Source organism: Somniosus microcephalus, chromosome 10 (genome assembly GCF_052327205.1).
Source record: "Somniosus microcephalus isolate GS21.2 chromosome 10, FLI_Smic_1.0, whole genome shotgun sequence".
Lineage (NCBI taxonomy): Eukaryota > Metazoa > Chordata > Chondrichthyes > Squaliformes > Somniosidae > Somniosus > Somniosus microcephalus.
Genome location: NC_140996.1, coordinates 4,226,536 through 4,250,870, shown reverse-complemented (window position 1 = coordinate 4,250,870; position 24,335 = coordinate 4,226,536). Strand labels below are relative to the sequence as shown.

General features: G+C 53.8%; 1 protein-coding gene across 9 annotated transcripts in view; it reads left to right on the top strand.

Moving 5' to 3' along the window:
* The window catches only part of arhgef7b (Rho guanine nucleotide exchange factor (GEF) 7b), a 115,095-nt gene that overhangs the window by 57,400 nt on the left and 33,360 nt on the right, over nt 1–24,335 (top strand). For 8 of the 9 annotated variants that reach the window (XM_085998341.1, XM_085998338.1, XM_085998337.1 and 5 more), the window contains 11 exons: nt 4,805–4,899; nt 6,163–6,258; nt 8,250–8,372; nt 9,774–9,912; nt 13,600–13,659; nt 15,515–15,658; nt 16,732–16,818; nt 18,199–18,277; nt 19,323–19,462; nt 20,202–20,426; nt 21,618–21,711. In XM_085998341.1, coding sequence (XP_085854467.1) covers nt 4,805–4,899; nt 6,163–6,258; nt 8,250–8,372; nt 9,774–9,912; nt 13,600–13,659; nt 15,515–15,658; nt 16,732–16,818; nt 18,199–18,277; nt 19,323–19,462; nt 20,202–20,426; nt 21,618–21,711 — 1,282 coding nt within the window. Of the gene's footprint in view, nt 1–365; nt 589–4,804; nt 4,900–6,162; nt 6,259–8,249; nt 8,373–9,773; nt 9,913–13,599; nt 13,660–15,514; nt 15,659–16,731; nt 16,819–18,198; nt 18,278–19,322; nt 19,463–20,201; nt 20,427–21,617; nt 21,712–24,335 lie in introns of those variants that run through there. The other variant, XM_085998336.1, reaches the window with a different exon arrangement.

Here is a 24,335-nt window from a genome sequence, read left to right as displayed (position 1 = left end):
ATGCTGCACCACCTCCTTTTCACCTGTCTTTCTGTACATTGAATACCCCTGGATGTTGAATTCCCAGCCTTGGTCACGCTGGAGCCATGTCCCCGTAATCCCAATTATATCATATCCGTTTACATCTATTTGCGCAGCTAATTCATCCATCTTATTACGAATGCTCCTCGCATTAAGACACAAAGCCTTCAGGCTTGTTTTTTTTAACACTCTTAGACCTTTTAGAATTATTATTTACTATGGTCATGTTTGATTTACACCCTTGATTTCTCTAACTACCACTTTTGCTTTTCTCCTTCCTGTCTTTTGCTTCTATCCTTGCTTTCCTTTCCTCTGTCTCCCTGCACAGGTTCCCAACCCCCTGCCATTTTAGTTTAAACCCTCCCCAACAGCAGTAGCAAACATTCCCCCTCGGACATCAGTCCCGGTCAACACTGCAAGAGTGGCCCTCTACCCTCAGGGGCCAGGAGGCCCTCCACAAAGAACAATGTGGGACCACATCACCAAGGCTGTCACTGCCAGCAGTGTCGCCCCACCACCTGGCTCCAGTGCCTAAAGAAGCTTCATGACCTCTGACCAGTGGTCAAGGTCAGTGAATACATCTTCAAAAGCCGTCTCCTACCGACTGCGCCACTAGCCTCACACACTGATCAATACATGACCCCCAATCACTCACCTACCAACAATCTGCACCAATGATGAGGCACATCTCCCAATCCTAGCCTCACCTCACCCACCCCCCCCCCCCTTGGAGGTGACGGTGCAGTCTTTTCTTGGCAGAGGCATGGTTGAGCCCTTGGCCAGTGGTGGGGCTGAAAGGATACAAGTTGCTGGTACCCTCATACGTTATCCTCCTCCTGGCATGAACCTCTTGCTTTCCTGCCCTCCCGTCAGCCCAACTCCACCCTTGTGCCTTCCTCATTTCACACACCCAAGAAATGCAGCCTGCCCAGCCAGTGGGTCAACAAGAGGCGGCAGCCTGCCCAGCCAGTGAGACCGCAGGCGGATGATTCCATTCCGGATATCCCGGCTACGAGGGCTGTCTGGGATGCATCCTTCCGTCTGATTCCTCCTCTTCGGCTTCTTCCTCTTCCCTCTGCAAGCGGATGCCGTAAATGTAAAATGACAGCATAAAATGCTGGAAATACTCAGTTGGTCAGGCAGCATATCGACCTGAGACGTTAAATCTGTTTTTGTCTCCATGGATGTTGCATGTTCTGTCTTCTCAAAGGTCTTCATTTACCATCTGTGCCTTTGTAACCATCCAGTAGCACTCACTACACATTTAAAAAAAACTTTTTACATCTTTTGCAGCCAGCCACCACTTCAGTAAAATAAAAAAAAAACCAGTTCAACCCTTAAATTTAAACTTACCTGAATGATGTGTGTGCCCCTTTAACAGCTGTAGACATCGCCACTGTCAGCTTGCTTGCACACCAGGTTAACCTGGTGTGCTTGGGACCCAGCGCTAGGGATAAAGTTCGCGTTGGTGACGTTAAGTCGGTGCTGCACAGCGATTGACGTCACTACGCTGCCATTTTTTTCCCCCAGGGCACTGCCAGTTACCGACAGCGCAAAGGGGGATAACAATATAGCGCTGCACCATCGACGGGACCTGCCACCAGCTGGTGAAAGAGCGGAGGCTGCCATTTTATCGCCATTTCATGGCACTAGGGAGTGTCGGTAGAGAGATGAATTTCTAGCCCTCAGTATTTAATGTTTGGTGTCAGCTGTGACTCAGTGGGTCACACTCTCACCTCTGAATCAGAAGGTCGTGGGTTCAAGACCCACTCCAGAGATTTGAGCACAAAAATCTATGCTGACACGCCCAGTGCAGTGCTGAGGGAGCGCCGCACTGTCGGAGGGGCAGTACTGAGGGAGCGCTGCACTGTCGGAGGGGCAGTACTGAGGGAGCGCTGCACTGTCGGAGGGGCAGTACTGAGGGAGCGCCGCACTGTCGGAGGGGCAGTACTGAGGGAGCGCCGCACTGTCGGAGGGGCAGTACTGAGGGAGCGCCGCACTGTCGGAGGGGCAGTACTGAGGGAGCGCCGCACTGTCGGAGGGGCAGTACTGAGGGAACGCCGCACTGTCGGAGGGGCAGTACTGAGGGAGCGCCGCACTGTCGGAGGGGCAGTACTGAGGGAACGCCGCACTGTCGGAGGGGCAGTACTGAGGGAACGCCGCACTGTCGGAGGTGCCATCTTCTGGATGAGACGTTAAACCGAGGCCCCGTCTGCCCTCTCGGGTGGATGTAAAAGATCCAACAGCACTATTCGAAGAAGCGCAGGAATTCTGTGGCCAACATATAACTCTCAACCAACATCGCTAAAAACAGATTATCTGGTCATTATCACATTGCTGTGCACAAGTTGACTGCTGCACTTCCCACATTACAACAGTGACTACACTTCAAAAGTACTTTATTGGCTGTAAAACGCTTTGGAATGCCCTGAGGTCGTGAAAGGCGCTGTAGAAATGCAAGTCTTTTCTCACATTTTGAGTACGGAGTGTAGGTGACGAGTGGGAGTAGAACATGTTCCTCTGTTGCGATTTATTTCAGTGCTTTCTCGAGCTGAGGCAGGATCGAGCTTGTGGAGCTCGTGTGCCAGTAATCGGGGAAGTTTGGGCCTGTGCTCCACAGTGAGTCTTCCTGCCCTCTCCTGTTGCAGTGTTCAGTATTGGTGGCTGTGTAGCCCCCCTCACCCGCCATGGGGAAAGGGCTGCTCTTTCCCCGGAGCAGCTGTAAAGATGCTACGTGCTAGCGGGCTGAGATCCCCCCTCACCCAGCGGGCAACCAGTGAATGACTTCCCTCCCCTGAGGTGATGTGGGGGTCAGGGGTCTGTATGGGTCCCTGTATGGGCAACTCTGGGCTCCGGATAGCTTTATCCCTTTAAATCCATCGCTTTTCACTGCAGGATCCGTATTCCATCGCTTTTCACTGCAGGATCCGTATCAAGACAAACCAGAAACAGTCGTGTTGCACATCTCTCTCCCTCTCTCTCTCTCCCCCTCTCTCTCTCTCTCTCTCCCCCCCCCTCTCTCTCTCTCTTTCCCCCCCCCTCTCATTCTCCCCCCCCCCCTCTCATTCTCCCCCTCCCCTCTCATTCTCCCCCTCCCCTTGCTTAGCCCCTGCCTCCCTCGCATCGCACCCCCTCGCCTCACCCCCGCTTGTTCCGGAGATCCCATTGCTGAGCCTCCCCTGAGGGGAGGCCAGACTGAGATCAACACGGGAGATTCTCAGCTCTCCCGGAATGGGCTCCGATTGTCTGACTCTGCCTCTCTCGCGGTGAAGGGGGCCCCAACTCATTAAATGTGGACCTGTTTAATTGGAGGTGGAGGAGAGATACATTGTAAAGCTCAGTTTGCCATCGTCTAATTGCACCCCCTATTTTAATGGGGAGGGGGGCACCCCATTCTAACAGGGTTCGTGTCGGAGCTGAGTGACCGGATGTGTGAAGAGCTCCCTCTAGTGACAGATACGTTTGCCAGCGAGGCTGAGCTGTGTGAAGCGGAGATGAGGAATGGCCTGGCAGGTCGAGGGGGGGTACTGCATTAATGGGGCGAAGAAGCAGCAAAATCACGGGGATTCGCTCGTGCTTTAGTGAGTTGGTCATTCTGCGGCCAATGCTGCTCTTACCCAGCTGTCCAGAAGGACACTGAACCGATCTGCGGGTCTCGTCCCGCCTGATGCCTCCCTCCTAACCCAAAACGCAGCCGTGTCAGGGCCGCAGCAGCTGACCGACCCCCCGGTGACCCGCACGCCCCCCTCTCCCGGTGACCCACACCCCGCCCCCGGTGACCCACGCCCCCGGTGACCCACACCCCCGGTGACCCACGCCCCCAGTGACCCACACCCCCGGTGACCCACGCCCCGCCCCCGGTGACCCACACCCCCAGTGACCCACGCCCCGCCCCCGGTGACCCACGCCCCCAGTGACCCACACCCCCGGTGACCCACGCCCCGCCCCCGGTGACCCACTCCCCCGGTGACCCACGCCCCGCCCCCGGTGACCCCCGCCCCCGGTGACCCACGCCCCCAGTGACCCACACCCCGCCCCCAGTGACCCACGCCCCGCCCCCGGTGACCCACGCCCCCAGTGACCCACACCCCGCCCCCAGTGACCCACACCCCCGGTGACGCATGCCCCCCCCTCCCGGTGACGCATGCCCCCCCCCTCCCGGTGACGCACGCCCCCCTCCCGGTGACGCACGCCCCCCTCCCGGTGACCCACACCCCCGGTGACCCACACCCCGCCCCCAAGTGACCCACACCCCCGGTGACCCACGCCCCGCCCCCGGTGACCCACGCCCCGCCCCCGATGACCCACACCCCCGGTGACCCACGCCCCGCCCCCGGTGACCCACGCCCCGCCCCCGGTGACCCACGCCCCCAGTGACCCACACCCCCGGTGACCCACGCCCCTCTCCCGGTGACCCACGCCCCCCTCCCAGTGACCCACGCCCCCCTCCCAGTGACCCACGCCCCACCCCCGATGACCCAGTGACCCACACCCCCGGTGACCCACGCCCCGCCCCCGGTGACCCACGCCCCCAGTGACCCACACCCCCGGTGACCCACGCCCCTCTCCCGGTGACCCACGCCCCCCTCCCAGTGACCCACGCCCCAACCCCGGTGACCCACGCCCCCAGTGACCCACACCCCCGGTGACCCACGCCCCGCCCCCGGTGACCCATGCCCCACCCTGGTGATGTCCCCCCGCTCCCAGGACCACAGGCAGGAGAAATTTTTAACATTTTCCCATTTTTGTCTTGTTGATTCTTCCGAAACTTTTTACTCCACAGGTGCTACAGAATATTCTCGAAACAGAGTGCGATTATGCGGAGGAGCTAACAATACTCCTGTCAACCTTCCTGCGACCTCTACAAGCCAGCGACAAGTGAGATGAGTTTCTGTGACTTTGCTTTGTGCTTTTTGCACTAAAGTTGAGCATATTTTCTGTAAGATCTGCACTTCCTGTTGATGCAGTTTCCTTTTCTGTGTCGGACTCGTGTTCTCTACGCACTTTGTAAAGAACGTGAAATATGGGCAGTTTAAAATCTACAGCGGGAGAGAGTTGAACTAAGCTTCACTGGTCAGACCTTTCTGTGATACAACTTGCATTTATATAGCACCTTTAACGTAGTAAACGTCCCAAGGCGCTTCGCAGGAGCGATTATCGAACAAAATTTGACACTGAGCCACATGAGATATTGGGACGTGACCAAAAGCTTAGCTGAAGAAGTAGGTTTTAAGGAGCTTCTTAAAGGCGGAGAAAGAGGCGGAGAGGTTTAGGGAGGGAATTCCAGAGCTTGGGGCCCAGGCAGCTGAAGGCGCGGCCGCCAATGGTGGAGCGATGGAAAACGGGGATGCTCAAGAGGCCAGAATTGGAGGAGCGCGGAGATCTGGGAGGGTTGTAGGGCTGGAGGAGGTTACAAAGATAGGGAGGGACGAGGCCATGGAGGGATTTAAACATGAGGATGAGAATTTTTAAATTGAGGCGTTGCTGGACCGGGAACAAATGTAGGTCAGCGAGCATTGGGGCGATGGGTGAATGGGACTTGGTGCGAGTTAGGATACGGACAGCAGGGTTTTGGATGAGCTCGAGTTTAAGAAGGGTGCAAGGTGGGAGGCTGGCCAGGCGAACATTGGAATAGTTGAGTCTGGAATTAACAAAAGCCTGGATGAGGGTTTCAGCAGCAGATGAGTTGAGGCAGGGGTGGAGACGGAGAATGTTACGGCGGTGGGAGTAGGTGATGGAGAGGGTACAGCTTTTGTGGAGGGACTGAAGACCGTGGCTTTGGTCTTCCCAATGTTTAATCAGAGGAAATTGCGGCTCATCCAGGACTGATGTCGGACAAGCAGTCTGAAGCTGTTGGATTGTCTTAAAAACCTAACTGGTTCACTAATGTCCTTTGGGGAAGGAAAGCTGCCGTCTTTACCCAGTCTGTTCTACACGTGACTCTGGTCCCACACCAACGTCGTGGTGCAGCAAGCCGCCCAGTTGTATCAAACCATGACTCGGGGAAACTAGGGAGGGGCAATAAACGTCGGCCTTGCCAGTGACGCCCACATCCCGAGAATTAATTAAAAAATGTATACCAATGGTTACATGAGTACGTCAGATGGACCAAGTTAATCCTGTGTGTTTTGCTGTTTTCAGGTTGAGTTCTACTGAAATGGGATATTTGATGGGAAACCTGGAGGATATTTGCTCTTTCCAGCAGATCCTCGTTCAGTCTTTAGAAGATTGCACCAGGTGAGTAATTCTGAGGGGGCCAGTGTCCGCCCACTGGAGGAATAGTTTCTATCCGTTGCCTCCAGTGTAACGTTCTCTTATCAAGGCAACCGTGATTTTCTGTTGCACTGAGTTCTTGAGCATTCCCATTGGAGGTCACAGGGAGTGTAAGCTACAGTCGCTGTGTCTCCAACACACATTCTGTCTGAGCACAGCATTCCTGCTGATTTTGAGCAATCCTGGGATCCACCCTTCTCTTTACCAAGCAAGTGATTGACCCTCTCGATCGGCTCAGCTTGTGTGACGGGACTGAGATTTCAGCGGTGCAAAGAAAAGATTCAAAACGTCACAAAGCACTTTACAACCAGTTAAGCCCTTTTGAAGTGTAGTCACTGTTGTAATGTAGCAAACGCAGCAGCCAATTTGCACACAGCAAGCTCCCACAAACTGGACTGAGATAAATCACCAGATAATCTGTTTGTGATGTTGGTTGAGGGGTAAGTATTGGGCAGGACACCGGGGCGAGTCCCCTGCTTTTCATCCAATAGGGGCCGTGGGATCTTTTACATCCACTTCAGAGGGCCGACGTCTCACCTAAAAAGAGGTACCTCCGACAGTGCGGTGCCCCCTCACTACTAACCCTCCAACAGTGCAACGCTCCCTCACTGCTAACCCTCCGACAGTGCAGCACTCCCTCAATACTGCCCCTCCGACAGTGCAGTGCTCCCTCACCACTGACCCTCCGACAGTGCAGCACTCCCTCACCACTGACCCTCCGACAGTGCAGCACTCCCTCAATACTGCCCCTCCGACAGTGCAGTGCTCCCTCAGTACTGCCCCTGCGACAGTGCAGCCCTCCCTCAGTACTGCCCCTCAGACAGTGCAGCCCTCCCTCAGTACTGCCCCTCCGACAGTGCAGTGCTCCCTCAGTACTGCCCCTCCGACATTGCAGTGCTCCCTCAGCGCTGCCCCTCTGACAGAGCAGCGCTCCCTCAGTACTGCCCCTCCGACAGTACATCGCTCCCTCAGTACTGCCCCTCCGACAGTGCATCGCTCCCTCAGTACTGCCCCTCCGACAGTGCATCGCTCCCTCAGTACTGCCCCTCCGACAGTGCATCGCTCCCTCAGTACTGCCCCTCCGACAGTGCGGCTCTCCCTCAGTACTGCCCCTCCGACAGTGCGGCGCTCCCTCAGTACTGCCCCTCCGACAGTGCGGCGCTCCCTCAGTACTGCCCCTCCGACAGTGCAGCGCTCCCTCAGTACTGCCCCTCCGACAGTGCATCGCTCCCTCAGTACTGCCCCTCCGACAGTGCATCGCTCCCTCAGTACTGCCCCTCCGACAGTGCATCGCTCCCTCAGTACTGCCCCTCCGACAGTGCATCGCTCCCTCAGTACTGCCCCTCCGACAGTGCATCGCTCCCTCAGTACTGCCCCTCCGACAGTGCGGCGCTCCCTCAGTACTGCCCCTCCAACAGTGCGGCGCTCCCTCAGTATTGCCCCTCCGACAGTGCGGCGCTCCCTCAGTATTGCCCCTCCGACAGTGCGGCGTTCCATCAGTACTGCCCCTGCGACAGTGCAGTGCTCCCTCAGTATTGCCCCTCTGACAGTGCAGCGTTCCATCAGTACTGCCCCTGCGACAGTGCAGCACTCCCTTAGTACTGCAGTGGGAGTGTCGGCCTGGATTACACTGGAAATCCCGACCTAACAGCACTGTGGGAGTACCTTCACCACAAGGACTACAGCAGTTCACGATGGTTCACCACCACCATCTCAAGGGTAATTAGGGATGGGCATTAAATGATTGCCTTGCCAGCGACGCCCACATGCCGACAATGAATAAAAAACAGTCTGAATCCACACAGTGAAATATTCCTCATATTGAAAATGAAGTAATTTGAAATGGATGTGGATCCTTCGAATTTCAGTTAATTGGCTGGTTATCAAACATTTATCGGAAACAGTTGTAAAACAAGGTGGTCTTACTTCGTGCCTCCGTTGGTTTGTGTGTGCAGGTTACCCGAGTCACAGCAGAAAGTTGGAGGATGCTTTGGGAACCTAATGTCACAGATGCAGAGCCTGTACCTGGCATACTGTGCCAATCATCCGTGGGCCGTCCATGTCCTCACAGAGTACAGGTATGTGACTGACCCCCGAGTCCAGAAGGACAGGAGACATTCCATGGAACACAGGGATCAAAAATTGCAAAGGAGTTGGCAACATTGGGGTAAATTTTCCGATTACACCTGCCCTCAATCTTCAACTCTATCACCGCCCTCATTCTTCAACTCCTCTATCACCGCCCTCAACCTTCAACTCCTCTATCACTGCCCTCAACCTTCAACTCCTCTATCACCGCCCTCAATCTTCAACTCCTCTATCACCGCCCTCAATCTTCAACTCTATCACCGCCCTCATTCTTCAACTCCTCTATCACCGCCCCCAATCTTCAACTCCTCTATCACCGCCCTCAACCTTCAACTCCTCTATCACCGCCTTCAACCTTCAACTCCTCTATCACCGCCCTCAATCTTCAACTCCTCTATCACCGCCCTCATTCTTCAACTCCTCTATCACCGCCCTCAATCTTCAACTCCTCTATCACCGCCCTCAACCTTCAACTCCTCTATCACCGCCCTCAACCTTCAACTCCTCTATCACCGCCCTCAATCTTCAACTCTATCACCGCCCTCATTCTTCAACTCCTCCATCACCGCCCTCAATCTTCAACTCCTCTATCACCGCCCTCAATCTTCAACTCCTCTATCACCGCCCTCAATCTTCAACTCCTCTATCACCGCCCTCAACCTTCAACTCCTCTATCACCGCCCTCAACCTTCAACTCCTCTATCACCGCCCTCAACCTTCAACTCCTCTATCACCGCCCTCAACCTTCAACTCCTCTATCACCGCCCTCAATCTTCAACTCCTCTATCACCGCCCTCAGTCTTCAACTCCTCTATCACCGCCCTCAGTCTTCAACTCCTCTATCACCGCCCTCAATCTTCAACTCCTCCAGCACCGCCCTCAATCTTCAACTCCTCTATCACCGCCCTCAACCTTCAACTCCTCTATCACCGCCCTCAACCTTCAACTCCTCTATCACCGCCCTCAACCTTCAACTCCTCTATCACCGCCCTCAGACTTCAACTCCTCTATCACCGCCCTCAACCTTCAACTCCTCTATCACCCGCCTCAATCTTCAACTCCTCTATCACCGCCCTCAATCTTCAACTCCTCCAGCACCGCCCTCAATCTTCAACTCCTCTATCACCGCCCTCAACCTTCAACTCCTCTATCACCGCCCTCAACCTTCAACTCCTCTATCACCGCCCTCAATCTTCAACTCCTCTATCACCGCCCTCAGTCTTCAACTCCGCTATCACCGCCTTCAATCTTCAACTCCTCTATCACCGCCCTCAATCTTCAACTCCTCTATCACCGCCCTCAATCTTCCTAGTTTGTTAAGATACAGCTCTGAGTCAAAGAACTTTGACGTTCTAGGTAATGGGCCCAATATTTTTTTTTGTTTTCTTCAGTGAGGAGCTGGGGGAGTTTATGGAAATGAAAGGAGCGGCCAGCCCTGGGATCCTCATGCTGACTACCAGCCTCAGCAAACCGTTCATGAGACTGGACAGATACCCAACGCTGCTTAAAGAATTGGAGCGCCACATGGAGGTAAAGGATTTCCATCTGCTAATGATGGATAGCTGTCAAAAATTGAAATCAGTTTATACTTGGACAGTCTTTATACTTCACAAACCCTTAGGATAATTTATATGTACGCATAGGTACGGACTCTCATCTTTGGCAGGTTAAGCTTTGTAATGGTTGTCTGTTTTACGCACAGTCGATAAAGACCAGCTGGTGCAACGAGCCTGAGCATGTTACAACTAATGGAGATCGAAAGTGGAAGAAGAGATAAAATAGAGGATGGGGACAGAAATGTAATTTATGACGATGTTTTCTTTGTTGAACGAGTTCTTTCTGCTTTTGGAGAACATTTTGGGGTAAATGTTATAATTTAGTGGTCCCAGCACAGAACTCAACAAGAACACATCCCTGGAATTCGAGCGCAGAGGCCGGCACTCCCGGACTCCGCCCGGACCCCGCCCGGCACTCCCGGACCCCGCCCGGCACTCCCGGACGGCACTCCCGGACCCCGCCCGGCATGCCCGGACCCCGCCTGGCCCCCGCCTGCCCGGCACGCCCGGTACGCTCGGCCCCCTTCCGGCACGCTCGCCCCCCGCCCGGCCCAAATTACTTGTACTTGCCTCTGGTTGCCTGTCACTTTAATTCTCCGCTCCACTCCCACTCAGACCTCACCGTCCTCAGCCTCTTGCACTGTTCCACGGAAGCTCAGCGTAAGCTCGAGGAACAGCACCTCATCTTTCGATTAGGCACTTTACAGCCCTCTGGATTCAACATCGAGTTCAACAATTTCAGATCATAAGCTCGGCCCCTATCCTATTTATATTTTTTATCCACACCTTTTGTTTGTATCTTTTCTTCTCCCCCACAGGGCAGCTGTCTTTCATTCTGCCAGCGCAATTCACACTTCATCTAGAGCCATCCTTTGTTTCTTAACCTGTCCCATCACCACCTCCTCTCGCCTTGAATATCTCTTTATGTCTCCCAACCTCTCCTGCCTTCTATCCTATCACAGACCTTCCCAAATGTTCTTTCATCCCCTCCCCCTTTCCCAGCCCCTACACTTGCTTAAAAATCTGTTCCATTTCCTGCTTTTTTTCCAGTTCTGACGAAAGGTCATCAACCTGAAGCGTTAATTCTCTCTTCACAGATGCTGCCTGACCTGCTGAGTATCGCCAGCATTTTCTGTTTTTATTTCAGATTTCCAGCATCTGCAGTATTTTGTTTTTGAGCTAATGCTTCATGTTCTGTTAGTGTCAGCAGTATTCAGTGTATTAGAATCTTACAAAGTACAGCACAGACAGAGGCCATTCGGCCCATTCCACTTCGACTGGACCTGTTTACTATAATCACGGTTCCCTGTTCTTTTCTCGTATTCTTTTATATAATCTTCCTTTTCAAATATTTCAAACGTGGATAAATGCGAGGTTATCCACTTTGGTGTCAAAAACAGGAAGGCAGATTATTATCTGAATGGCAATAGATTGGGAGAAGGGGAAGTGCAACGAGACCTGGGTGTCCTTGTGCACCAGTTGCTGAAGGTAAGCATGCAGGTGCAGCAGGCGGTTAAGAAGGCAAATGGTATGTTGGCCTTCGTAGCAAGAGGGTTCGAGTACAGGAGCAAGGATGTCTTGCTGCAGTTGTACCGGGCCTTGGTGAGACCGCACCTTGAGTATTGTGTACAGTTTTGGTCACCTTATCTGAGGAAGGATGTTCTTGCCATGGCGGGAGTTCAGCGAAGATTCACCAGGCTGATACCTGGGATGGCAGGAATGACGTATGAGGAGAGATTGGGTCGATTGGGCTTGTACTCGCTGGAGTTTAGAAGAATGAGAGGGGATCTCATTGAAACTTATAAAATTCTGACAGGACTGGACAGACTAGATGCTGGAAGGATGTTCCCGATGGTCGGGGAGTTCAGAACCAGGGGTCACAGTCTAAGGATAAGGGGTAGGCCATTTAGGACAGAGATGAGGAGGAATTTCTTCACCCAGAGAGTGGTGAAGCTGTGGAATTCTCTACCACAGAGGGCAGTAGAGGCCAATTCATTAAATATATTCAAGAAAGAGTTGGATATATTTCTTAAGGCTAAAGGGATCAAGGGATATGGGGAGAAAGCAGGGACAGGGTACTGAATTTGGATGATCAGCAATGATCGCATTGAATGGCAGAGCAGGTTCGAGGGGCCGAATGGCCTACTCCTGCTCCTACCTTCTATGTTTCTATGTTCTCCAACATCACCAGATCTGTTGGCTTCTAAAAGATACTGCAATCGTATCCCCGCCCTAAATCCATCGCATGCCTGCTGTACAGCGTTGGCAGTCTGCCGAGACCTGGAGATGCCGGATCCAACGTTTCTGGGATGATATAGGTATGCCCGAATGCCATGAGGCCCACCTGCGGCTCCAGGCCAGACTCGAGGACCAAAATAAATTTGAGGGACGGTGTTGGGGGGGGCGGGGATCGGGTGCGGGGTCGTGGGTTAGAAGCTGCCTCCTTTGTCACGGGGCACCCAGATTCTGACAGACTCCCACCCCCCCAGGCTGGCCAGCCACTGCTAATGGTTATGGGATCTTCGGCTGGGGCGGGGGGAGTGCGACCCACCACACCCAATCGTCAAAAGGTCAGCTCGTGGAGGCCCCTCCCCCTGACCCCGTGAACCTTAGTGTGATCAATGCCGGGGTTCCGCAGTGGCTGTGATTCCGACAGAAGTCGCACCTCGCGATGGCTCTGGCTCCTGTATTAGTGGACTTTAATAACCAGTATTCTGCTGTCTGCTTCCAATTCTTCGTCTAGCAACAGGAGGAGGCCATTCATCCATCCCCTCATGCCTGTTCTGCCATTCAATTAGATCCCGCTGATCTGTATCTGACCTCCATCTACCCGCCTTGGTTCCGTAGCCCTTAATGCCCTTACCTAACAAAAATCTGTCAATCTCCGTTTTGAAATTTTCAATTGACCCCCAGCCTCAACAGCTTTTTGCGGGGGGGAGAGTTCCAGATTTCCACTCCCCTGTGTGTGAAGAAGTGCTTCCTGACATCACCCCTGAACGGCCTGGCTCTAATTTTAAGGTTGTGCTCCCTTGTTCTGGACTCCCCCCACCAGAGGAAATAGTTTCTATCTACCCTGTCAACTCCTTTAAACACCTCGATTGGATCAGCCCTTAATCTTCTAAACTCGAGGGAATACAGGCCCAGTCTATGCAACCTGTCCTCGTAATTTAACCCTTTTAGCTCCGGTGTCATTCTGCCAACTAACCCAGGTATCTGTTTCTTCTCGCGTTATGTGCTGACTGGCAGAGTCCCACTTCTTGCCGACCCTTTGTTACTCTGAGCAGGTGCACTAAGTATAATTCATCACAGAGGGTGTGAATGTTGGTCTCAGCAGTGTGAGTGAGAAGGAAGTGTAGGCACGTTTCTGATTTAAAGGCGGTTGCCTGCGAATGCCCCTGCGCAGTATGGATCACTGCTAATTTCAGTTCATGAGGTAAGACTGCGAGGTGAGCAAGCTATTTCCTGCTTCCCTCATGGTTCATTCTGTCTGTGATCAGTCTTTGAATCGCACATTCTGTGCTTGTGGTTTGTATGCCTGATAACGTCAAGCCACAGAGGTGTTTGTTCCAGCTCACTGGAAATGATTGCTCTGAAGATTTCCTTGGATCGCTGAGTGTCAATTTCTGGATGACTGATGTGTCCACTTGTCCTTTGCCTGCAGGAATATCACCCAGACTGGCCTGACATTCAGACATCCATGACCGCCTTCAAAAGTCTCTCGGTAAGATGGAAATATAGACTGCAGCTTCTCATTAGAGCTGGGAGTATGTGTCAAGGCATCTTGAGCCTTTCTGTAGTGAATATATAATCGGTTCAATGACTGTACAGTCTGTACTCTGATATCCAGGCGTCAGAATGTGTCTGCTTCATACCCGCACCGATTGCTGGGTGCCTACGCAAATGTGAGAAGCTGCGATTTATATCACTTTTCTGTGTTTTATTAAATAATTTGAAGTGAATCATGAGATCTAAGATCTAGGATATGAAACACTCAACGCCAGAAATCCCCACTCACTGGATATGTTTGTTCTGAATTATTAAACTTGATGAAGTCTGGAACAATCAGTTCCTTTCTGTAAATATAAACTTTCGGACCTTGTGTAAACAGATACCGAGGTTAATTCTCATCTCTAACACTCTCGGTACAGACCAGCGCTCACTGGCAATCTGTCTGTGCACCCAAATTCCCAATACTCGCTCCCAACATGGGAAGAGCAGGGGTGGGGGGGGCGGGTGGTCACTGTCGGCAGGTCGGGGGGGTCACTGTCGGCAGGTCGGGGGGGTCACTGTCGGCAGGTCGGGGGGGGGTCACTCTCGGCAGGTTGGGGGGGTCACTGTCGGCAGGTCGGGGGGTGGTCACTGTCGGCAGGTCGGGGGGGGGTCACTGTCGGCAGGTCGGGGGGTCACTGTCGGCAGGTCGGGGGGGTCACTGTCAGCAGGTCGGGGGGGGTCACTGTCAGCAGGTCGGGGGGGGTCACTGTCGGCAGGTCGGGGGGGGTCACTGTCGGCAGGTTGGGGGGGGGTCACTGTCGGCAGGTCGGGGGGGTCACTGTCGGCAGGTGGGGGGGGTTACTGTCGGCAGGTCGGGGGGGTCACTGTCGGCAGGTCGGGGGGGTCACTGTCGGCAGGTCGGGGGGGTCACTGTCGGCAGGTCGGGGGGGTCACTGTCGGCAGGTCGGGGGGGTCACTGTCGGCAGGTCGGGGGGGTCACTGTCGGCAGGTCGGGGGGGTCACTGTCGGCAGGTCGGGGGGGTCACTGTCGGCAGGTCGGGGGGGTTACTGTCGGCAGGTCGGGAGGGTCACTGTCGGCAGGTCGGGGGGGGTCACTGTCGGCAGGTTGGGCAGGGTCACTGTCGGCAGGTCGGGGGGGGGTCACTGTCGGCAGGTCGGGGGGGTCACTGTCGGCAGGTCGGGGGGGTCACTGTCGGCAGGTCGGGCGGGGTCACTGTCGGCAGGTCGGGGGGTCACTGTCGGCAGGTCGGGGGGGTCACTGTCGGCAGGTCGGGGGGGTCACTGTCGGCAGGTCGGGGGGGGGTCACTGTCGGCAGGTCGGGGGGGTCACTGTCGGCAGGTCGGGGGGGTCACTGTCGGCAGGTCGGGGGGGTCACTGTCGGCAGGTCGGGGGGGGTCACTGTCGGCAGGTCGGGGGGGGTCACTGTCGGCAGGTCGGGGGGTCACTGTCGGCAGGTCGGGGGGGTCACTGTCGGCAGGTCGGGGGGGGTCACTGTCGGCAGGTCGGGGGGTCACTGTCGGCAGGTCGGGGGGGGTCACTGTCGGCAGGTCGGGGGGTCACTGTCGGCAGGTCGGGGGGGTCACTGTCGGCAGGTCGGGCGGGGTCACTGTCGGCAGGTCGGGGGGGTCACTCGGCAGGTCGGGGGGGTCACTCTCAGCAGGGCGGGGGTCAATGTTGGGAGGTCGCTCTCACTCAGGGATATTGGTAGAGAGGTTTTAAAGGAAACTTTTCCTATTTCTGTAGGCAAGTTTTAAATCGGGCAGAAAATTCCCTTTTACTTGATTTTTTTTATAGTGTGAGTTGGGCACCTGATTGATGTAAGCTTATTTTTTCTTTCTACTAGTCACAGTGTCAGGAAGTCCGGAAGAAGAAGGAGCTGGAACTGCAGATCCTGACGGAACCAGTCCACGGTTGGGAGGGTGAAGATATCCGATCTCTGGGGAACGTTATCTACATGTCCCAGGTCATGGTGCAGTGTGGCAATGAGGTAACTTTCCCTCCCTGTACTGCTCGATCCTTGCAGCCGCACTGATCTTTGCAACTTTCCGTCTCTACGTTATTGGGGTCAGCTGTACAGTACGAGCCACCTGCAGTCAGTGACTGGAAAATGAGCCGTGAATTGGCCCGGGGGGGGGGAGGGGGGGAAAGAGAGGCCCCGCCCTCCCGGGGGAGGAGAGAGAGAGAGGCCCCGCCCTCCCGGGGGGGAGCGAGAGAGAGGCCCCGCCCTCCCAGGGGGGAGAGAGGCCCCGCCCTCCTGGGGGGAGAGAGAGGGGCCCCGCCCTCCCAGGGGGGTGGAGAGGGAATGAGGCCCTGCCCTCCCAGGGGGGAGAGAGGCCCCGCCCTCCCGGGGGGGGGGGGGAGAGAGAGAGGCCCCGCCCTCCCCAGGGGGGGGAGAGAGAGGCCCCGCCCTCCCCAGGGGGGGAGAGAGAGGCCCCGCCCTCCCAGGGGGGGGAGAGAGAGAGGCCCCGCCCTCCCAGGGGGGTGGAGAGGGAATGAGGCCCCGCCCTCCCGGGGGGGGAGAGAGAGAGGCCCCGCCCCCCCAGGGGGGGGGAGAGAGAGAGGCCCCGCCCTCCCGGGGGGGGGAGAGAGAGAGGCCCCGCCCTCCCGGGGGGGTGGAGAGGGAATGAGGCCCTGCCCTCCCGGGGTCTGTTTTCCACTTTCACGGCTGAATTCGGTGCTGGGTTCCAAAGCCCTGGTTCTGTGGGAGTTGAAAGGGGAGATGTTCCTTTCTCACTCCATTGCCCGACTGAGACAGGAACATTCACCAACATTTGGAAAGCACAGTGCACGTTAGGAATTTTCGGCCAGAGTGGGGGTGGTTTGGGTGTTCCCCGGACTCACGCCCCATACTCCGGTAGGCGCTCGTCTGAAATTCCCGGAACAAACGCGGTTTGCCCAATTTCCCCCAGGGTTTTCGCCTGCGTGAGGGTGATGGATCCGGACGTCCCGTGCGGGAATGCTCCCGCCTGATGTTTCACTCTCACTCACACTCTTTTACTTTGTGGCTGCAGATCATGAGCTGCCTTCAAATAATTGTCTTCGGATGATATATCTTTTCAGGACAAGTGTGAGAGATATTTCCTGCTGTTCCCGCACGTCCTGCTCATGCTGTCGGCCAGTCCCAGGATGAGTGCGTTCATTTATCAGGTGAGGGAGAAACTCCTTCATTTCTCAAGCATCGTAATATTGGAAATTACAGTGACATCACCTTTCAAACCTTTAACAGCGTGTATGAAATTCTTCTCCGCTGTGTGAATGGAGCTGATATCCCAGATCAGTGTTGCTTTTATATTCACTACTCCTGTGTCAATGAAAGTGTCCTCTGTTAGAAGCAATAACCCATCAAGGAGCCACTAACAACCAGTTCAAACAGCATTTCTATCTGAAGAAATGGCTGGATTTATATCTGGCTATAGAGTTTACAACTCTAGTGTTAGTATTGATATCTGATGGTTAATCTTTAAAGAAGTTTAACTTCTTCACCCAGAGAGTGGTGAGAATGTGGAACTCGCTCCCACAGGGAGTGGTTGAGGCGATTAATATCGATACATTTAAGGGGAAGCTGGATAAACACATGAGGAAGAAAGGAATAGAAGGATACGCTGATAGGGTGAGATGAAGAGGGGAGGGAGGAGGCTCGTGTCCGACACGGACCAGTTGAGCCTAATGGCCTGTTCCTGTGCTGTACATTCGATGTAATAAAACCTAGACTCCCACTTACCTTTCTTGTTTTTTTCGATCTGTATTCCCAACTTTAAAGATCTCTATCTGCACTCCTCTTCCTCTAATAGCACTGTTTCACATTGCTCTCTGTTGAGCTGTACTTGCCACTTGTTTACTCTCACTGCTGCCCTCTCTGATTTCCCCTCCAATCTCCACAGTTTGTTGTGCTTCCATGCCTCGGTATCAAACACAAACTTTGATATTATTCTTCGTGCTTAGGTCTATATCATTTATATAAATGGGAAACCAGAGCGGTCTCGGCACAGATCCCCGGGGCAACTGCTGCCAACCAATGTTCCCTCTAATTTTATTTTCCCCTGTGTGACCACGCATGCGCGGTATCTCTTCCAGTGGCAGCGGCTGGAGAGCGGCCTGCGCGGGACCTCGCGATTGATGCGTGGCTGCGCACCTTAGGGGAAACATTGCATTCAGCAATCTGAGAAACATTCATTTACCCCACTCTCTGCTGTTTGCCCTCACCGTCCCTCTAACCGTGCAGCCTGAAGTTTAACATCAGGGGCATTGATATTTGTAACAAGTGTCCAAAGTAACATTTTATCAATTGGCTTCTGAAATCTATTTCTGTCTGATTACGCCTCTGTGCAGCTCCTTTCTACGTTAAAGGAGCTATAAAATTGTAAGTTGTTGATATAGATGTGTTTATTACAGGCTATAGATGCTTATTACGGGTTCTAGATGTGATTATTGCAAGTTAAAGATGTTACTAATATGAACTAGTTGAGACAATGCTGCTGTATATTTGAGATGTATAATGGTGACTTATCAACTTTATCTGGTTATTAGGGAAAGTTGCCATTAACAGGACTGACAATCACCAAGTTAGAGGAAGGTGACGGCGACAAGAACACCTTTGAAATTACCGGTGAGTTGCTTGGTTTTGTTCAGGGTTTCTGTTCCACTCCAGTCCTCCTGACACAAACGTACAAACGCTCGGGGATCTGTGCTGCTCCGTTCTTGCAATCCACTGTGGCTCAACACAGAATTCCCAATGGCTTGGGAGGAGCAGGCTATGTGACTGACTCTCACAGCTCCATCCTGAGGAGATTTTCAAAACACCCTCCAAAAAGGAGATGGATTAATGAGCTCTTCCTTCCCTTTTCCCAATGTTGGGTTTTTGGTGCTTTCCTCATCTTCAAGTTACAAAGAAATGTAATTTTTAAATTGTAAATTTCTCGTATCTTGGCAACAGTTGGTTGGCAAAGCAACAAATTAAATGTTGCCCCGGGATTGGATTCAGTGAAGGCGTGCTCCCGACGTGGAACCTCACTGGTCGGGAATAGGGGTCAGTGGTCGAGCTTGGAGCGGCCAGTTCTCCAGCCCATGCTCTCGGAGATTGACCTCATTGAATTAACCCTTTGATACAGACATACGAAAACAATGCACCAGCTGGCCTGTCAGGCTGGTCTTTGTTTATTCATTCTTTCATTCTCGGCAAGGCCACCATTTATTGCCCATCCCTAGTTGCCCCTCGAGAAGGTGGTGGTGAGCTGCCTTCTTGAACCGCTGCAGTCCGTGTGGTGAAGGTGCTCCCACAGCGCTGTTAGGGAGGGAGTTCCAGGATTTTGACCCAGCGACAATGAAGGAATGGCGATATATGTCCAAGTCAGGATGGTGTGTGAGTTGGCGGGGAACTTGGAGGTGGTGGTGTTCCCATGCACCTTCTGCCCTTGTCCTTCTAGGTGATGGTGCAACTTATACACACAATTATCTAAGCCCCACCAGCCAGTCAGGCGATCCCCTTGGCGAGGCAATGGACTCTTGAGTGTGGGATGGGGCCAAGACTTGATTCCAGCTGTAAATGTAATCGTCTCTTTAAGGCAGCAGCTTTTTTATTGCATTGTAAGAAAATGTGACCAAGTCATGTCTGCGCCGTCGCTCTATCTTGCCTTGTTCTACTCTCTGTGCAGGAAGCATGATCGAACGGATATTGGTGTCTTGTTCAAGCCACCAGGATTTGCAGGAATGGGTGGATCATCTTCAGAAGCAAACTAAAGCGCCCAGTATTGGAATTGCTCTCGTCAGACAACAGTCGGTGCCGTGCCACACAGTAAGAGAAAGGGGCAAGCAACTGAGAAAAGGATCTGGGGATTTTCAGTAACGTTAAATGCTGATTAAATCAATCCGAACTCGTAACCGCCCTGAAACTGCACCTAAGTGTGATACAGCAGCTGTGTGTGGGTGTGCGGGAGAGGATATTCTGAAATTGCTCCACTGCTGGGGAACCTCACCTGGGGGGATCTGACACTGGGAAATTGCAGGAGGGATTTCCCCAGCGACAGCAGGGACTGGGGAAAGTTTCCCCTTTGACTGAAGATGTAGGGAGTTCTGATGGGTGAAATGGGGTAGAAATCAATGCAGATGAAAGTCGAACGGTTCCTATAACGTGCCCGCCAGGTTGGCGCTCCGCCCCATGCCCGCCAGGTGTGTCAGGAAGCCCAGGGCGCACTGTTCGTGTTTGTACAATTACTTTGTCTTGTTTCAGTTCTGCTCGGGGGATCGTGGAATTCTGGCTGAGTCTCTGACAGTAAATCCCTTGATTGCGGATTCCTGACACAAAGCCTTGCTCCAATTGGGGACAATTGGGTTTGAAAGACTGGTGAGGCTGGAATGAAACATGGGAGCTAATCTCCGCACCCTGGGGGGTGGGGGTGGAGTGGAGTGGGGGGTGGGGGGGAGTGGAGTATGGGATCAGAAGATATTTGAAATATGTGAATAAGAGCAGGTGCTTTAATTTGCCACAACTGAAGCACTGGTTCCAATAACTTGCACTTACGTTCTGTCCACAGCTTCCATTGCATCCCATGACACCAATCAACAAGCATTCTGATGGTTATCCAATATCTGTTACTCCTTCCTATCATACTCTTCCTCATCCTTCCCTGCACGGGACATCGCACAGCTCTCTGAGCTGGGGACCTCTGGAACCGCCCAAAATGCCAAAGCCTTGGAGTTTGAGCTGCCTCCGACCAGCAGCTCCACTGAAACCTTCAGCCGCTCTGTGTTATAAGGAGGTTGGACTGCACTTTTGTACCATTCTGATACAAGACTTGTGATAGACTTCACTCTGACCAGCTAGTCTGACTTTCACAATATTCGATTGTTGTAACTAATTTGTGGCAGGAGTTTTGTAAGAATTTTCAGGAATTAGAAAATGCCATTAGATCCAAATGGGGCTGTTCCTTTTGCACCGATCAATCCCAGTTTCTCGCGACGTCCCTCAATCCCGCCTTGCGATGTCCCTCAATCCCAGTTTCTCGCAACGTCCCTCAATCCCAGTTTCTCGCGACGTCCCTCAGTCCCAGTTTCTCGCGACGTCCCTCAGTCCCGCCTGGCGACGTCCCTCAGTCCCGCCTGGCGACGTCCCTCAGTCCCGCCTGGCGACGTCCCTCAGTCCCGCCTGGCGACGTCCCTCAGTCCCGCCTGGCGACGTCCCTCAGTCCCGCCTGGCGACGTCCCTCAGTCCCGCCTGGCGACGTCCCTCAGTCCCGCCTGGCGACGTCCCTCAGTCCCGCCTGGCGACGTCCCTCAGTCCCGCCTGGCGACGTCCCTCAGTCCCGCCTGGCGACGTCCCTCAGTCCCGCCTGGCGACGTCCCTCAGTCCCGCCTGGCGACGTCCCTCAGTCCCGCCTGGCGACGTCCCTCAGTCCCGCCTGGCGACGTCCCTCAGTCCCGCCTGGCGACGTCCCTCAGTCCCGCCTGGCGACGTCCCTCAGTCCCGCCTGGCGACGTCCCTCAGTCCCGCCTGGCGACGTCCCTCAGTCCCGCCTGGCGACGTCCCTCAGTCCCGCCTGGCGACGTCCCTCAGCCCCGCCTGGCGACGTCCCTCAGCCCCGCCTGGCGACGTCCCTCAGCCCCGCCTGGCGACGTCCCTCAGCCCCGCCTGGCGACGTCCCTCAGCCCCGCCTGGCGACGTCCCTCAGCCCCGCCTGGCGACGTCCCTCAGCCCCGCCTGGCGACGTCCCTCAGCCCCGCCTGGCGACGTCCCTCAGCCCCGCCTGGCGACGTCCCTCAGCCCCGCCTGGCGACGTCCCTCAGCCCCGCCTGGCGACGTCCCTCAGCCCCGCCTGGCGACGTCCCTCAGCCCCGCCTGGCGACGTCCCTCAGCCCCGCCTCTCCCTGGGACATCCAGTTGCCCTCGAACCCACGAGCAATGCATCAGGTGATTCTGCTGCAATGACGATATTTTGTCGACTTTTGTGCAGGACCTCAGCAAGAGCCCCAAAACCATGAAGAAGCTGCTTCCAAAACGGAAACCGGAAAGAAAACCTTCCGATGAGGAATTTGCACTGAGGAAAAGTATGTTTGGCGTTCGGTTGTTGTCTGATGCTCTTTGTTGCTTTCCTATTTTCTGACTCGATGACCTCACACTTTATGCACCCACCCATAGCCAATTATAGATGAAGAGTTGTCAAGAGTCTCAGAAGTTTTTAAGTAAGAAATGACACTCAAATAATTAAAGTTGGATTGGGTTGCACTGATTGTAGGCCATGTTACCTGCACAGCATTTATCAACGTGTAGTTTGTTTAACTATTAAATCTCTGTCATTAGTTCGAGAAACAGAACATTTAGTTTTCCAGTCAACTAACAGTGTTGGGCTAGATTTTCTGTCCATTGCCGCCTCCATTCCATGTGCGAGATCTCAGGCAGTCCGTCCAGTGGAACTGTGACAAAAGGGAGTGTGGCTGCAGAGAGGGATAGCTTAGACATTCACGGCCCTCACCCAGTACCCTGGGAAGGGAGTCACTTCACATTGATTGCGGCTCCTCCCTTGCACTGTGTGGTTATCGCTCACAGATTCTGGTCTGATTTACGGTTGCTTTCATGGAGGAAACTACAGGCAAATGTTGTACTTGGGTGAAGCAGGGTTAGAGGCTGGGGGGATAATCAGACCGAGGAGGGCGGGGTGAGAAGAGCGGGAGGGCGGGGTGAGAAGAGCGGGAGGGCAGGGTGGGGACAGGGAGGGCAGGGTGGGGACAGGGAGGGCGGGGGATAGAGGGAGGGCAGGGGGAGGTGGGATGGGTGGAGGAAAGATGGGGAAGGGGAGGCCAACACTCTCTTTCAGTGGGGAGTAGGGGAGCAGCACTTCCCTCCACCAGACCCATACGAGAGGGTGATCCTTCCCTCAGGTCTGGACTTTCCTCAATCTGTGGGGTGGGGGGGGGGTGATGGGGATGCGGTGGCGAGTTGGGGCGAGCAGGCCTTCACTATATTGGTTCTGGGATTCAATCTCAGTGGGGGACGGGGAGAGCCTTCAGATATCAGTGGCGGGATTCACTTTTGGAGAGGGGGGTGTTGGCATTCACCGTCAATGCTGGTCTCTCAGTGGTTTGTTACGATGTAACTGTGATCGACACTAATTTGGGAGCTCCAGGGGCTGATACTCATTACAAAACTGCTGCCAGTGGTTGAGCAAGGAGCGGGTTGAGGAGGGAGCAGTAACTGGCCTGCAGCTTGATATTAATCGTGAAGTGCATTGTACCTCTGGTACACTCAGCAAGCAGATCAAACGCCCAGCCCGGTGAGTGACCCATCTACCTCTAGAACCATCCACCTCTGGAACCTGTCACGTAACGTTAGATCAGCCACACTTTGCTTGATGTGTTGCATAACAAGCTCAATCGGCTCTGATGGACGGGTCACATTGTCCTCATGCCCGATACGAGACTCCCAAAACAAGCGCTCTACTCTGAGCTCCGGCACGGCAAGAGAGCTCCAGGTGGACAGAGGAAACGCTTCAAGGACACCCTCAAAGCCTCCTTGAAAAAGTGTAACATCCCCATCGACACCTGGGAATCCCTGGCCCAAGACCGCACAAAGTGGAGAAGAAGCATCCGGGAAGGCACCGAACCCCTCGAGTCTCTTCGCCGGGAGCAAGCGGAAGCCAAGCGCAGGCAGTGCAAGGAGTGCACGTCAACCCAAGCACCCCACCCACCCGCCCCTTCAACCACCGTCTGCCCCACCTGTGACAGAGACTGTAGGTCCCGCATTGGACTCATCAGTCACCTGCGAACTCATTTTTAATGTGGAAGCAAGTCATCCTCGGTTCCGAGGGAGTGCCTAAGAAGAAGAAGACGTAACAAGAGCCTGACAGGGCCCCCTACAGGCACAACAGCAACAGAATGTTGTGGTCACAGTATTTTTGATAGTAGGATATATATATTTTGCAATCTTAAATTTCTAAGTGAGACAGTGTGAGGGATTAACACTTGCTTCAGACCAGGTGTGAAAGCACCATTGATGTGTCCTTGTTAAAGTGAATATTCTCTGCATAGCACCCACACTGTAGTCCGCCGAGTGTTGAATGTGTAAGGTAAGGGTGTCTACCATTGATGTTCCTTAAATCTTGTAGGAATGAGGGTTTGGACTCGAACAACAGGCCGACTTTGTGGTTTAGCTTTGGTGAGGTGTTGTTGGCTCAAAATTCATCTTTAGGTTTTTAGATTTGATTTAGGTGACGTAGATAATCAGAAGCCCAAAAATCATCAGCATCACCAATCTGAAGTCTGGATCTAAACATAGAAATCCTGAAGTTGCGGTCAGTCATTCACTGCTCCGACACTGGCTGTGTGCCCCCCACCCCGGCAATCGGGGAAACGGACAAAAACGTGGGCCTTTCGCTGTTAAATACCCCATTAAATGTTAAGCCTTGTTGGATTAGGTGTAACTGGGGTTTTAACAGCGTATTGACTGCTAAACAAACGTTATGGCCCTGAAAAACTAATTTTAATTTTTTGTGTCAAATTTCTCCATTTTGATAATTACATTTTTTAAGAAACTTCAAAAGAAATGTGGATATTTCAGCTTCTACCTTATCCCCATGTGAGAGCCCCAATTTTTGTTTTGCTCTCTAACATTTTTAAAAAGTCTGGATAAAAGCAACTTCTCATTTCCTGGTTCCCAGTCTGCGAAATCTGCAATG